Source organism: Lepisma saccharinum, chromosome 25 (assembly GCF_977018435.1).
Source record: "Lepisma saccharinum chromosome 25, izLepSacc3.1, whole genome shotgun sequence".
Taxonomy (NCBI): Eukaryota; Metazoa; Arthropoda; class Insecta; order Zygentoma; family Lepismatidae; genus Lepisma; species Lepisma saccharinum.
Window position 1 is genome coordinate 36,174,886 of NC_139253.1, and position 16,492 is coordinate 36,191,377.

General features: G+C 38.7%; 1 protein-coding gene across 1 annotated transcript in view; it reads right to left on the reverse strand.

The window, feature by feature from the left end:
- LOC145978912 (transmembrane protein 145-like) overlaps positions 1 to 16,492 on the reverse strand; it is a 35,933-nt gene that overhangs the window by 11,130 nt on the left and 8,311 nt on the right. Inside the window, exons 3-5 of the mRNA XM_083111872.1 lie at positions 13,858 to 14,091; positions 7,776 to 7,913; positions 344 to 599 (exon numbers count right to left, since the gene is read on the reverse strand). Of these exons, the coding sequence (XP_082967998.1) occupies positions 344 to 599; positions 7,776 to 7,913; positions 13,858 to 14,091 (628 nt within the window). The remainder of the gene's footprint in view (positions 1 to 343; positions 600 to 7,775; positions 7,914 to 13,857; positions 14,092 to 16,492) is intronic.

The following is a 16,492-nucleotide window of genomic DNA, read 5'->3' on the forward strand; positions in this document are numbered from 1 at the left end:
CACAAGTTAATTTTTACATAATGAATACTGATACAGTTATTCTGATAATATGAATAAAATAAAATTATTATGTGTGAAGAAGAATATAAATCATTCATTATATCCCTCAACCACCTCTAAACTATAAGTTATATTTTCAAAATTATTTCAAATGGTATATTGATTTTGAAGTGGATATTTAATTAATGCAAAATGTTTATTAAACTAATGGGTGCGATTTGGACACATTAATCCCTTCCCTTACGTACAGGTACATGACGCATGGAGTTTGACCATCTCTGACCAAAAGACATATGGATATTATAATTAAAAAAAAGAAAAAAAAAAGACAAACAGAACTTACCTAAAAGCAACTTGAATCTCCACAATGCAGACACTTGCAGTGCAATTAATGCAATAATAGGAAGGTAGATAAACCAGACAAGAGCAGATGCTCCAAAGTGAAGGAAAAAGTTAAGCTTCTGCTTGTTGTGCTCATACATCATTGTATTCCTAAGTTCATACAAGAACCATACCATGATAAGGGTCCTGAATACTATAATTAACCAACCGGGCCAGGTTTGGTATTCGTCTATGTCTTCAATAATGTCCACTTCAGTCTGAAAATGAATCAAAAGCTACTCATATAGCTGATCCAGGTACTCATGCAATAAGAAGAAAATTGCTGCAAATAGGGAGTTATTTGGAAAAAAAACCTCCCCAATTTGTAAATCATAAATTTTACTTCATATTTGGCAAATAAGACACACATTAGTAAATAAATACAGAGAACCTTAGAACTCACTTTTTCAGAGATGCTGTCTTTCATACTTCTATTAATTTCGGTGGCCAGTGCCACCATCCTCATTGGAACGTATTGCACTCAGTTCCAATGAGGTTGGTGGCATCAGTCACCGAAATTAATGGAACAACAAAAAACAGCTTCGCGGAAAAAGTTGCAACGTCCCACCACACTCTAAACACTTCAATTAGGAGGACGGCAAAAGTCTACCCATAAATGCTAACTTCTTACCAGTCGTTGAACACAGATTCTAGATATCTCAGGGCTTGCTGGGTAAAACGTGAACAACAGCTTTATATATATATATATGTTTATTATAAACTTATTGTAAGAAAGTCTGTTAGCACACTAGTCTTTAACCTTTATCACTTAAGTGCATTTACATTTACCGTACACGTGCATTCACCACTTCTGGATTCAAAAGGGGGGAAGGGACCATTCAATTTATTCCTCGCAGTGAGGCGCCAGGGGGAGTATAGGGACCTAATTTTATTTAGGGCGCTGTTCGCTGCTGACGTCACGGACTCCCCTGTAAGAGAAAGTAGTATGTGCGCGGTGCCCCCAACCAAAGCTAGGAACTGGCCGTAGCCAGCCGGCACCTCCGACAAGCGGGCGCTGGGTAAAGGATTAAAGGATGCCGCGACACCCCCGGCGTTAGCTAGGAATCGGCAAGCCGACCGGTGTCTCCTGTAAAAGGGCGGCAGGTTAGGAAGGAGGTCTAGGTGCTCCTAGACAAGCCAGGCAGGTAGAACCTGGCACCTAGACCGGGTAGTTAGGTTGCTGCTAGGCTCTTCTTCTTCTTTCTTCCTCCTTCCTTCCTTCCTTCTGGGATGGCTGCTAGGCTTCTGGCTGGATGGCCGGTTTTTCCCAAGATGTTTGCCAGTTGACATCCGGGAGCCAACTGAGCTCCGGTCTCGCTGTGCTGGGTTTTATACTCGCGGTGGCGCATGGGTGGTGAAAATTTTAACTACAAGTACGCGTTGCTAACTCATTTTTTTACATATTGCAAACTTCGTACTGAGAAATATCAAAGTTTTGACATTGAGAAATCACTAGTGGAAAAATCACTAGATGCACGTGACAATATAAACTAAAACTGTGTGCATTCAGATAATACAATTAATAATGAGCCTCGCAGGACTCTGCTATTCTAAACAACACGTTGAACAATGTAAATGACAATAATTGATAACATTAGAAAGAATATAGCGACCACGCAGGGTCTAATAATGAGTGAAGCTCGTAAACGTAGAGGTGGAACCGTTAACGTTTTCAGAATACATTTAAACTAAAAGCGTACGCCTCGCAGGGACATTCCGCTTAACGCTTTCATCCGACTAAAAAGAATATAGCAACCACGCAATGTCTAATAATAATTAAATGGCGACCAAGCAGGGTCGTTACATATGCCCCTTCCTCGGGCGAAAATTTTGAAGAAATTTAAATCTTACAATTTATGAAAAATTTTCATGAAACATTGATTTCAAATTCAATAGAAAAAAAATGACAGTAATAAGAGTCTGTTTCTCCTACACATTAGTCACTAGGTCATCTTCTTCCCCTATCACTTCTCTTCTTCGCTCCGATGAACACCTGTAGAGGCGAAGGTTGTCGAAGTTGACTCGGTCGACGGGTTGCCTGGTCCTGGGGTGAACTAACATTGCTGTGTTGTTCCGAAGATCAGTGGCTAAATAAGGTCCAATATACACTTCGAAGAGCTTAGCTATTGTTCTATTCTTCCTCGAACTAAGCTTATGATTCCGAACAAGAACCAAGTCGTCTTCGTGCAGCTCGAGCGCATGGCCTTTAGTCTTAAATTTTCGTTTGATATTTCTAGTGCGCTCTTTGGACTTGGTTAGAAATAGCTGTTGATTCCAGTTTGAGATTTGCGGGTCTACTTCGTTGATAGGCCAGTTGAAATGATCAAGGACTTCGTTAGGCATGAATACACGGATAAATGACCCAAGAATAATACATTGTAATATCTGACACAGTAGAACAAAGTAACTAGCCAGCTGATAATCAATACACTCACAAATAGATACCGTGATGGTCGGATAATGTTCCAAGTCTTCCACAGATATAGTTCATTCTCCAGAACTTCCATCAGGAAAAGTGGCACAGAATACGGCGGGTAAAGAACAGTTTCGGTACACTGCAACATCTCACACTTATCTTCCTTCAGTGCCACGAGCTTCTCAGGGATTCTCTTCAGAGTACAGTCCAGCACACTTCTCGACTCCTGTGTTTGGGAACCAGTCAAAATATCTACTGATTCTACTTTCCGTCGTAGGTCCGCGGATTTATACAACTCAACATCCTCTTCCTGGGTCATGTGGATGTACCGCACTGCTTCAATATTCAGAGGATTCCCTTCCTCATGATCAGGAGTTCTCCCGAAAAATAACTTCACTGAGCTTCTTCTGAATCGCATCTCTACATTGTGCTGCTTGATGAATTTCATGACTAAAAGAAGATCTGTAACAATATATTTCACAATTCCGATCTCCAGTCCCACACGTCTACTTCCGATGACACGCTTCTTATGACTTCCAGAGAAATCTACTAATCGCACCTCTGGAACTTTCTGCATCTGTATGCCAGGTATTTTATCCACTAACTTAGTCCAGATTGAATAATTAAGGATCGAGCATTCACTTCCAGTATCAATCACACAGGTTACTGTAAAGTCTATTAATTTAGCTTGCACAACTGGAGATCTGTATCTAATTTTGGATTCCCTTGCAGACTTCAATTCCTTTTGTAAAATGGTCTCTTCAGTTTCTGTTAGCTGGAAATTTACTAGTAACTCTTGGACATCTTTATCTATTAATTTGGGCCGCTCCATCGAAGTCCCTTGCCTAAACAGGAACGAAGCATTTACACAAGGTCCTAGTTTGTCTGGCTAGACTGGGACCTTTGATTTTGATGAAACTCCCGCGCTGTTTCTACGGCCTCCTCCTGCTCCGATGTAATGTTTTGTCTAGGAGATGGAGGTCCGCGAATCTCATTCTGCTCACCCGTAAATCGTCGTCTCGGAGGACTAGGGCTACTTCTACCTTCACGGATCCTTCTTGGGTCAGGAGATCTACGTCTTTGGTTTTGGTAAGGTCGGAAAGAGTTTCTTCTAAAATCACGCCTGCCTCCTCTTTCATTAGTGAAACGTTGAGGGTGCTGATAATTACCTTCTGACCTCGTTTCTATGTTCCGGACTTTATAGTTTCTTGAGGGATTCTGTTCTTTTCCCTTCGGTTCATCTTTGTTCCTCCATGCATCTGGCTCATCGTAGATTTCAAAATCCTTCAGGAAATGTGTTAGGTCATCTACCGTTCTGGGCGCATGTGCTAAACAAAGGTTTCGCATTCTATAAGGAAGTTGTCCGATGATCAAATTAAGTACTTCTCCCTCATTAAAGTTATCACTCAGGTTTCTATAGGCCGCATAAACGCTCCAGGCAAAGCTCTCCATACTTTCGTGGACAAGTCTGGAATATCTCCTGTTTCTCACAGCTGTTAGCTGCCGTTGTCTAGCCTTCTCAGAAGCGAATTCTTCTTTGAACCTGGCGCAAAAGTCAGCATAATTCACGAAACTATCAATATTTCCTGCAAGCCAGTGTTCAGCTTTATCAGTGAAGACTCTAGGAAGCAACTCTAGCCTATAATGCTCGGGTACCTGCATAAGTTCAAAGCTGACGTTGAGCTCCCGAAGATATTTTTCAGCTGACTGAGCCTCAATGTCGCCTTTAAATTTAGGAATGTGGGCGATATCCGCCATTCTAGGCATCTTAAAATCTGGCCTTCTTCTAGGTGGCGATCCATCTGAAGTATCATCGTATCGAGGCCTCTTTCTTCCGTCAGCCTTCATTCTGTTGGCAGCGAATAGAGGTTTCTCAGCTAACCTGGGCGGCTCATAAGGAGTAGCATCCGGATTCAGATCTCTATCCGGAGTAAAAGGGCTGGAATGAACATCTGGATTGGGTTCTGGCTGAACATTCAATCTTTGGAACTGAACCTGAAGTTCGCTTACCCTCTGAACAAATGTTCCTGTCTGATCTTGCATTTCTCTTCGCAGAGATACTTCAAGCTTCCTTGTCTCTACCCTAAGAGAATTCACCTTCTCTTCAGCTGCCTGCTCTACGTCCTTCCGCAGAGTTGTGGTCATTGACTCCATCACTTCCTTCTGTTCCTGCACGACTTTCTCGATGGATTCGGTCTTCTCTCCCAAATTTTGGACAGCTTTCTCAATGGACTCCACTGTAATCTCTACTTGTCCGCGCCACTGAGATAATGGTTCCAGTTTTTCCTGAAGTACCCCTTTTAATCTTTCCTCAACCTTTACTATATCTTGCTGAGAAGTAATTTGAATACTTTCTACTCCGGCCTTAAGACCTTCTATGTCAGTCCTCTGCTGGGCAAAGAGTGCTTGCAGTTCATTCCTACGCTTCTCTTCTTCTTCCTCTTTTTCTCTTCGTCTTCTGGCTTCTTCTTCCTCTTTTTCTCTTTGTCTTTTGGCTTCTTCTTCCTCTTTTTCTCTTTGTCTTTTGGCTTCTTCTTCCTCTATTTCTCTTCGTCTTTTGGCTTCTTCTTCCTCTTTTTCTCTTTGTCTTTTGGCTTCTTCTTCCTCTTTTTCTCTTCGTCTTTTGGCTTCTTCCTCCTCTTTCTCTTTCTTTCTTATTTCCTCTAGGCTCTCAATTAAAGCTCGGAGAGTTTCAAAGTCTTTTTCCCTTTTCTCTTCAATTTCTTTTCTCTCTAGCTCTCTCTTCTCTTCAATCTCTCGTTTCTCAAGCTCCCTTTTCTCTTCAATCTCTCGTTTCTCAAGCTCCCTTTTCTCTTCATGAAACTCTATTAGGGATCTAAGTTCTATCAGTTCCTTTTTCCTCAGCTTTTCAGCCTGAACTGCCTCTCTTTTGCGCACTTTCTCTTCCTCCTGTTTCTCTTTCTTTCTGCGCTCTTCGTCTTCAAGTCTCTCTTTCTCTCGGCGTATTTCTTCTTCAAGTCTCTCCTTCTCTCGGCGTATTTCTTCTTCAAGTCTCTCCTTCTTTCTGTCTTCCCTATCTTTCGTCAGCCATTCCAATAACCAATGGTCTGATGGAGGGTTGGTCAGCGGACTTGGTTCTTGTATTGCGGTCTCCGCTACTTGAGTCTGCGGAGCAGATTCACACGTCTGGCATTTAACTCCTACAGCGGGGAAGGTAGCCACATCTTTTCCATCACAGCTCCAGTGAATTTGGCGCTGGCACTGGCAACACTGGAAATGTGCTGCCTCTTCTCCCAGTTCTTCACAGCAACCATATCCAGTCTCTGAATCCATGGTCTTCCTCCCTCTACTTCTCAGGTTCATACCAGTAAATTCTTGGTCCATGTTTAATACAGTCCACACTTTCACTTTCACTGGACAGTCCTTTTAATGCACGGTTCGGTTGGCTTCACTTAATTGCACTGTTATGTCGGGCCCCACGTTATGGCGCCAAATTCTTTTGCAACGTCCCACCACACTCTAAACACTTCAATTAGGAGGACGGCAAAAGTCTACCCATAAATGCTAACTTCTTACCAGTCGTTGAACACAGATTCTAGATATCTCAGGGCTTGCTGGGTAAAACGTGAACAACAGCTTTATATATATATATATGTTTATTATAAACTTATTGTAAGAAAGTCTGTTAGCACACTAGTCTTTAACCTTTATCACTTAAGTGCATTTACATTTACCGTACACGTGCATTCACCACTTCTGGATTCAAAAGGGGGGAAGGGACCATTCAATTTATTCCTCGCAGTGAGGCGCCAGGGGGAGTATAGGGACCTAATTTTATTTAGGGCGCTGTTCGCTGCTGACGTCACGGACTCCCCTGTAAGAGAAAGTAGTATGTGCGCGGTGCCCCCAACCAAAGCTAGGAACTGGCCGTAGCCAGCCGGCACCTCCGACAAGCGGGCGCTGGGTAAAGGATTAAAGGATGCCGCGACACCCCCGGCGTTAGCTAGGAATCGGCAAGCCGACCGGTGTCTCCTGTAAAAGGGCGGCAGGTTAGGAAGGAGGTCTAGGTGCTCCTAGACAAGCCAGGCAGGTAGAACCTGGCACCTAGACCGGGTAGTTAGGTTGCTGCTAGGCTCTTCTTCTTCTTTCTTCCTCCTTCCTTCCTTCCTTCTGGGATGGCTGCTAGGCTTCTGGCTGGATGGCCGGTTTTTCCCAAGATGTTTGCCAGTTGACATCCGGGAGCCAACTGAGCTCCGGTCTCGCTGTGCTGGGTTTTATACTCGCGGTGGCGCATGGGTGGTGAAAATTTTAACTACAAGTACGCGTTGCTAACTCATTTTTTTACATATTGCAAACTTCGTACTGAGAAATATCAAAGTTTTGACATTGAGAAATCACTAGTGGAAAAATCACTAGATGCACGTGACAATATAAACTAAAACTGTGTGCATTCAGATAATACAATTAATAATGAGCCTCGCAGGACTCTGCTATTCTAAACAACACGTTGAACAATGTAAATGACAATAATTGATAACATTAGAAAGAATATAGCGACCACGCAGGGTCTAATAATGAGTGAAGCTCGTAAACGTAGAGGTGGAACCGTTAACGTTTTCAGAATACATTTAAACTAAAAGCGTACGCCTCGCAGGGACATTCCGCTTAACGCTTTCATCCGACTAAAAAGAATATAGCAACCACGCAATGTCTAATAATAATTAAATGGCGACCAAGCAGGGTCGTTACATAGTGAGTATTAAGGATCTCTGTATTTATACATAAAATAAATCCTATCCTTAAAAACAACTATGCATTATGCATTGCTGCTTGATTTTTACTGTAATCTGACTTGACTACCAAAAATGAACATAAAATATATTATATAAAACAACAATGTTGCATATCAGAAAAAAATATTCTTACTTATTAATAGTTCTGAAATTTTAACTACAGATGACATATTCCAAACTTAAGCACCACAAGAAAATAAGTATCAGAATTTCTTCCAACTTACCATATTCCAAACATATAACAAAATATGGACTATGCCATAGAGCAACCATATTGCAAAGACCATTGGTTTCCACGTTAGTTCTAGCCTTGTTATGGCCCATCCTTTAGCCAATAAAAGCAACAGTAACATGAACAAAGTCTGCAAATGGAAAGACAAGAACAATACAAACAACTGGTACACATCCATATTCACAGAGAAACAATTAATATGTACTAACAAATTAGAATATGTTTTCCAAATTTTATTTTTATGCTCTCAAAATTACACAACTTTAACATGACCCCAACTTGGGAGTCTTTGAACCACATATCATAAGATGAGCACTCAATATTCTCCACCAAGATTAGCAAGAGACATCTTTTGTTTATAATTTAACATTGCTTTTTCACTTCTTTTGGTTGATTATGAAGATGAATGAGGATTACTTGAAAGGCCAAACACAACAAAATTCCGGTTACCACAACATGTTGTGATGCCAGGGGTCCTGAGTTTGAATCCCAACCTCTGCATGGGTGTTCCTTGTGAGTGTCCCTTCATCAATTTCATCATATCACTCATAATGAGTGAAAGTCATTGAGGATGGACGTGTTTTCGTTTAGCTCTGCTGGTTGAAGTGTACGGGGACAATGGGTGTGGGTACCATTCAGTGGCACCTGGCAATAGGCACATATTTCACCTGAGCGCACCCTAAAGTGTAGAAAGCAAAACAGAACTGTGGTCTTGTAATGAGCTCAGCGTGTGCTATAAATCACAAACGGAGTCTCGATGCCTAATGTGATGGATATACTAAATTGGAGCAAAATATTATATCAAACTTTCCAATTTATTAAACTCTGAAATCCCAGTTATACACCCCCTGAAATTCAGTGTTACCCATTTCATTGGTAGCGCTGGTTGCAGTGACAGTTGAACCACGTGATCAAATAAAATTAGGCTAAATAAGCAATAAAATCCAAATTACTATCTTGTACATTACAATCAATTATATAATGAACAAGATAAGGCTCACCACAAATGTTGTTTTATCCAGTAACTGAGGTTTCAATTTTCTGCATTACACCCTGTATACGAGACTGAATCACTAGTAATCTGACTACTAGCAATCTCTAACAGAAAGAATCAACATGAATTCACCCTCCAAATGGCAATTTATCATCATTCACCATACCATCTCAGGCCCTCTCCCATACTTTTGCATCTGACTAAATATCAACTGTGGTGTCTGAGGATCTGAACTCAAGTGGACAGAACTCTATACTCTATTCGTTTTCGTGATCCCTCCAATTACCAGTATTTTTGGGCCATGCTTATACCCCGAGCGACCAGTGCAAGTTGAACCCCTCTTCTGAAAAGTAACATTGACATTAGAACATCTGTGACCATATGATAATACACTGAGGAAATGTTTTGGATAAATGTTAACAGTATGAAAAAAGATAATATGAATATTTATTTTACTGAACAACAAATAGAATAATATCCAGCCCTTATGACATTCGATTTACCTGTAAGACTTTATGAGCAGACAACATGCAGCTACATTCAGTTTGCATTGTTTTCTTCCCTATGTCAAACCTTAGCCATAAAATAAATCTGAATATCAGCTGATTAGGCTGTATTCATTTGTTCTTGTAACTCAATACAAATAACTCTACTATTTTGTTAATCATACATGTGAGATTAACCATAAAGTAAACCCACATCAAAGGATTTTCTTATGTTGCTTGAATCTACATAGATTAGTCAAACGATAGCAATAAAGTAAATCTGAATAACAGCTGATTGAGCTGTATACACCTATTCTTGTAACTAATTACAAATAACTCGCCTATTCTGTTAATCATACATGTGAGATTAGCCTTAAAGTAAACCCACATCAAGGATTTTCTTACGTTGCTTGAACCTACATAGGTTATTACATTCTTAATGAATCGTAATTTTAAAATAGAACCATGTCTGCATACATCTCAACCGTTCATGCTTTTAACAGGCATAGAAAACCTTACGTCCGTTGCAACGTTTTACCTTTGTATATAGGACAAAATTATTATGACAAGAATTGTATACACAAAGTAAGAAAAATTAACGAATATTTACATTGATCAATATACACACTGCAGTTTCTGATCAGTTGTGTATTCACGCCAAGATGGCTACCCCCATGCCCCACTTTCCCGCTGAAATCAACTTTGCAATGCATACCCGATTCATGGCCATACAATACGCACACGGTTGCTAGCATGTTTTGCGAAACAGGTAGATTTTGATATAACACAGATTATCCATCAGATGTCTGTGAGCAATTAGTTAAAGAATAGTTTCGCTACTTACAACAATCCTGGTACCACGATCCAACGATCACATGGCAAAACAAGTTTTCAAATATCTGTTCAAACCTAGTTTTGTGGACAAATATTCGACGCGTTGCGTATTTACCAGTCCTTCATGTAACATAAGTGCCATTTGGATTGCATGGCAAACCTCTAGATGATTGGATATTCATCGATATTCATCACCAGATCAAGCCATATCTGCCCTCCATTACTTCTTCACGCTCCAACAAACCACTTGAATCGTTCCTTCCACCCGTTCCTAGAGAATCAATTCTGCTTATCGATTTGCTGAAAAGAGTCCATTCTTCCGAGCTCTGCTGCTTCCATCTCACTAGTTAAGTTCGAGTTTCCACATAAAACCAATTATTTGAACATCACATTGCTCTCATAGCCATTTCTTTCCCTGAGATTACAGAAAAAGAACCAATATCCTGTTTAGATTCGGCAAGAAAACCGAAAACCCGTAAGTATGTGAACGGTCCTAATGAACCGCTCTGCTTGCTCCCATACGCTGCTGCAATCCAGGGTGCAAGCTTTGTACTGGTACGCCGCCACAATGTTAAACAAGTGTAGAGAGGCAGTTTTAATAAAATTTGCCCAAAGTAATCATCAATCACCAAAGAAAAATTAAAATAAATACATAGAAATAAGACCCTTGTGAAATCGTTTGTCATAGTCTTCAGAAAGTGTATCTTGCTTATGGTGTTGTGGTGCTAACCCTACTCATTGTGGGAGGTGTTGAACCATATCCAGGGCCTGGTGATCATATACGGGAGCTCAAAAGTTTGATTCAGGATCTCAAGTCTGAATTCCAAGAGAGCAACAGGGCTCTGAGCAATGAAGTTCTGCAGCTTGGGGACACTTTAATAAGATATTACTAAGGTGGACAATGTGCAAAACCAAGTGGATGTTCTGGAAAGCTGTGTGAACGACTTGAGTGATTGCACAAGCTGGTTAGAACAGAGAATTGACGATCAGGAGAACAGAGGATGGAGAGAGAACCTTGTATCTTTTGGTGTGGATGAAGATGCCGGAGAGGACTGAAATGCTTTGGAACGAAAGATGAGGGATATCATCGAAAGAAAACTCAAAGTGATCCTCCAAGATGACTATATTCAACAAGCACATCATGTGAATGTTCAGAGATCACGTGGCCTCTGTCCAATAGTGTGTCATTTCTTTGTGATACAAGAAGAAAAAGGAAATAATCAAAAATAGGACAGCTTTGAAAGGTTCGGTGAGAAAGAGAAAAGTTGCTGCTGTACATGCACAATGCATGGAGACAAGGACACAGTGCTTATCTGAGCTTTTGCCATCTAGTTGTGGACAACAGGAAGTACACCTTACGCGATCTGGAAGAAAAATCACATGCTCCCCTTCAGGAACCGAATGGACCATTCCCCAGTGCATCCACTGAGGGTAATTGGCCTGCTTTTCAGCCCCCTCCACCGTGGAATACCAATCTGAACACTAGAACTTCGCAAAATTCGGAGACCAACCTCTCCCCCTGCTGAGATGTTCAATGTAGCCATGCCCAGGAGGTCAAAACTGGTAAGTTCCTGTCAGTGATTGACAGTTCAGAACCTTGACTCAACTCCAGAAACATTAACTTTCCAAACACTGTAGACTGCCATTATAATGATAAACATTGTGAACAACAGTTACTAGATATTGTCTATCAGAATGTTCATGGCTTACGTTCCAAAATTAAAGATTTTTACGTAGCTATAAATGCCAATAATTATGATGTAGCCATTTGCATTGAAACATGACTGAACTCAACACACAACAGTTCTGAACTTTTCGATAACAGGTACAATGTATTCAGAATCGATCGTAAATCATTGAAAACTAACAAAAATCTGGAAGGAAGTGTAATAATTGGTATTAAAAGAGAACTTATTGCAATTGAAGTAGAATATTTAATAGATGATCCAAATATTGATATTATAATAGTTAAAGTTCGAACTATACCTGGTAGTTATGTATATGCATAATTATACATTGTCCGCCAGGGAGTCCGATGCTGCTAATTTATTGATTTCAACATTCCGGAAATTCGCGATAAAGATTGCAAAGTATTTAACAACAATAAAACCTGTCAACAATTATGTAACTTTCTTCAACTAACTGGTCTACAAAACAAAAATAATATTAAGAATGCTTATGGGGAAAATGCTTGACCTGGTACTAACAAATATGAACCACCTAGAATTGTCCAGGGAAGAACCTCTGTCCGTTCCTGAGGATAAGCATCACCCTAACTTGTATTTAAAAGTCAAAATCTTGGTGTAGTGTTCAACGATATATTTTATCGTTTCAGTCACATATCCCCAATACTGTTAATGAGGTGCATAGAAACCTGGGCTTCATTTTGAGAAGTGCAAAAGAATTCAATAAAAAAGAAACGCAGCTATCACTATTTAACTTATACATTAGGCCCAAATTAGAGTATGCATCTGTAGGGTGGAGTCTACAAACCAATAAACAAATAGTTCTTATTGAACAAGTTTAAAATAAATTCACCTGTTATGTAGTTTTTAGGATAGATGGTGCATACCCAAAGATGACACCTTATCACGAATTACTTATTAAATTAGACATTATCTCCCTTGCAAACAGAAGAATGATACACCAGCTCCTTTATATTTTCACACTTCTTAATGACAAATTGGATTCTTCATCTCTGCTTTCAAAAATAGCTTTTATGGCCCCCATCCAACATTGCAATCAAGAAAGCAGCAACTCTTTGCAATTTCCCACACCCATACAAAATCAGCAGAAATGGCTCCCCTGCGAAAAATGTGTAGCTTGTATAATGACTGGTTAGAGAAGGGCATACATTTCCGGAGTTCAAGCGCAATTTAATGCACAGCATTCTTACTTATCTTTTCTTTTTTGTATTTTATTTACTTTCATTCTTCCTTTGTGTAAAATCTGACTTATTTTTGATGCAAGATAATGTATAAAGATGACACATGTAACTTTTATATGTATTTTTTTTGTTTGAAAATACGTATAAATATTTTTTTTATATATATGTAAATCTCCAAATGTAAGAAATTTACTGTGCACTGTAAAATGGAAGATGCCTGTTGTGTGCAGCATAATAAAAAATAAATATTATCTTCGCAATTAGCCAAAAGTGGTTGAAAAGTGTTGGTAACTTTAAAGTGAGAACATAGAACATTTCTGTGTTGAGATAATTAAAGAATAGGAAATTTTGTTTCGTTAATTAAAGGGTGATGTATTGCTAGGTTTTGTGTGCATTATGTCAACAAAAAAAGTTTGTTCAAAAAAGTACCAACCAGGTTGTTAGTATTTACTTCCAATGTTACGAGTACACACATTGGTCTCATCATCTTCGCTTTCATCATCTTTCAAAGATTTTTCTTGAACAAAGTGTGTAAAAGTAACAAAATAGAATCACTATACACGTCAGTATATTAACAATATGAAATGTGAAAGAAAAGAAAAACTATTGTTTTTGATTGATCAGTATTGAGTAGAAGAGCATGTACATGGATTTATTATTCTTATTCTTTTTATTAATATACTGGCAATACAATAAGTTTATTAGTAGTAGTATATTAATAATTGATATTTGATTATTTGTCTTCAATTTTATATCAATGGCCTGATTCTCCTTACAAAAATTTCTGGCAATACCCATAACAATATATACAAAATTATTCTAAACCTTATTAGAATGGTTTCTTTAAAGAAATAATAATAAAAAATACCCTTACCCTTGACAATATATCCAAAATGTCTCCTGCAATGGCAAGGCCATCAATGCCAACCCCATTTGCTGCAAACTGTAGTACATGTGTTACATTGAAGAACAGGGCCAGAAACTCAAGAATCAAACTGATCAGAAACAGCCTGGTAACAGGGTGGCGTTGGCGTAAAGCAGCATAAACTTGCATAGGTACAAGCACCAGATATAGCACAAAGAACACTAGATATAATTCAACTGTATCCTAAAAACAGAAGAAATTTCATTTAAACATATATATAGGTAATGGCAATATGTATTGGTTTACCGTTTGATTACAAAATTCACAAATTTCACTTTGCATTCTTCAGATTACAGAAAGTTACGGAAGTTGATGAAAATTCATATTTCTGAGCCTTGAAAACAATGCTAAATCTGCTATCAGTCCCTTTCCCATAAGTTAGAACCAGTTTGCATTTTTCTTCATTTTTGGGGTTTATTTTTCTTCTTTGTTGTTGTTTCGTGAATTTTAAATGCAATTGCTAGCATAATTTACTTATTTAAATCTCCTGATATGGTCTTTTTTAGCAAAATTCGCCACACGGTCAATGGAAATGGATATTATTATTTTTAACTGAAAGTTTCACAATGGATTAAATAATTAATTTTTTTGCATTTATTTTTCCTCCAACACTTAAACTACTGTGTGTGAAGCCTACTTTGAGGTTCACTTGGCCACTACTTTACTATTTTTAGGTCACATTTTAATAATTTTAAGGTCATTCTACAGGTAATTTTTTTAAGGTCATCAACATCTGAGCCCTAGATATAATTACCAAGAACCTTCACCACCAAAGTGCACCATGATTGATCAATTTATAGAGCACACTAGAGTCACACATATGTTGGTTATCAGAGTATTCACAAAACATTTTCAATGTTTCATACTGCCTTAAGTAATCATTCATTTAGTTTCCATTTGTAATGGCACAGATACTAAAAGCACATAAATGAATTTCTGAAAAATGATTTTGCAACATGCACTCACTCAAAAATGTCTATTGCCAGTATACAAGAAAAAAATTACACCCTCTCAAGTTAAATGTGATTAATAACAGAATTGGACATGAAACAAATGTAAATAGACATGAACTTCAATAGGTTTCTCTTTTCTAAAATGTTGGAACAAGAACATAGAGAGTAACAACAGATCTCTAACAAAAATAAAAAGTGTGAAAACGGTATGTTTAAATTCAATGAACTCTGCATTGCCACAGAAAACAAACAAACAAATCATACAACGTATGGAAGGTTTATCATTCTAATCATTGCTCAAATATCAACACGTACACACACTGAAAATTAATTCCTCCCTAATCTATTTCTCACAAGTTACATTATCATCATTAAGTCCACTTTATGCACAGTAAGGCTAATCGGGACTGGACCTACAGTATAAAGTGGGATCCGAACCACTTGTGCCTCCAACGGGTATCGAACCTGGGACCCCTTGATTACAAGGCGACGATTCTACCACTGCACCATCGGGAAGGCCTGGAAACAGATATGGTAGGACATTTTTTTATCTACAGTAAAAGTCGAATGCTTCGATTGGGTTTTGATTTAAGTTCACCTTTATGCACAGATAAGCTAACTCAGACCAAATCCATTGTACAAAGTGAGATCCAAACTGCCATGTGCCTTCACTGGGTACTGAACCCAGGTCCCCTTGATTACAGGTAACAACGTTACCACTACACCATCGGGGATCCCCTTGAATGCTTCAATACCGAGATAGTTGAAACAAAAGGAAGAAAAATTGTGAATTGACTATGATTTTGAAACCTGTCATTAGCAAAGTGCGAAGAAATTTGAATTACCCACTATTATACACAATATTACATGCTACTTTTTAATTCAACTTTATGTTTATAGCAGTTCACGATCCAGAAGTTGCTAATTGTTTATAATATAAAACTCATGAGTGATATGAAAACACCATATTATTCCTCACTATAAAACCTAGAACCTTCTGACATTTTTAAAGCTTTGCTTTTTCAGCAAATGTCACACAATGAAGGACTGAAAATTGTGTTCCCTCCCCACATTGATGAAAAGTGGGGGCCGTTAACCCAATGTAGCCTCTCGAGAATTATGTTGCTTTTATTTGTTAATCAACAGATTTAGATGCTTTATGTAATATAAAATTGGTTCCAGCATGCAGAAAACACTAATAATGAAGATATTTGATCCCAAAGTATGGTCGGCATAAGTACAGACCTGCCATCTTGGAGTACTTTCACAGCTTATTGTTAGTAAAAACAGTTTGTATGCACTGCACACTACAATAGCGAAAGAACACATCGGAAATAGTTATCAACATCAAATCTAAGAGCTGAAACAACGGAAAACATTCATAAACCATATAATCGTCTTAAACCATGTAAAATATTTTACTTGAGGGGTATAGAGGGTCAAGGACACTAGAAAGTGATATACCCAAATCATCGATCATGTAATTCAGTGCTGGACACTAATATCATTAACCCTTAACTTGTGAGGTGCTTATACTGGGACATACTTTGTGAGGCAAGTCTGTCAGACCGCTCTGAAGTTTTTCACCCCTGCCTCAACATAAATTACCAATTTAACTTTCTGATATTGAA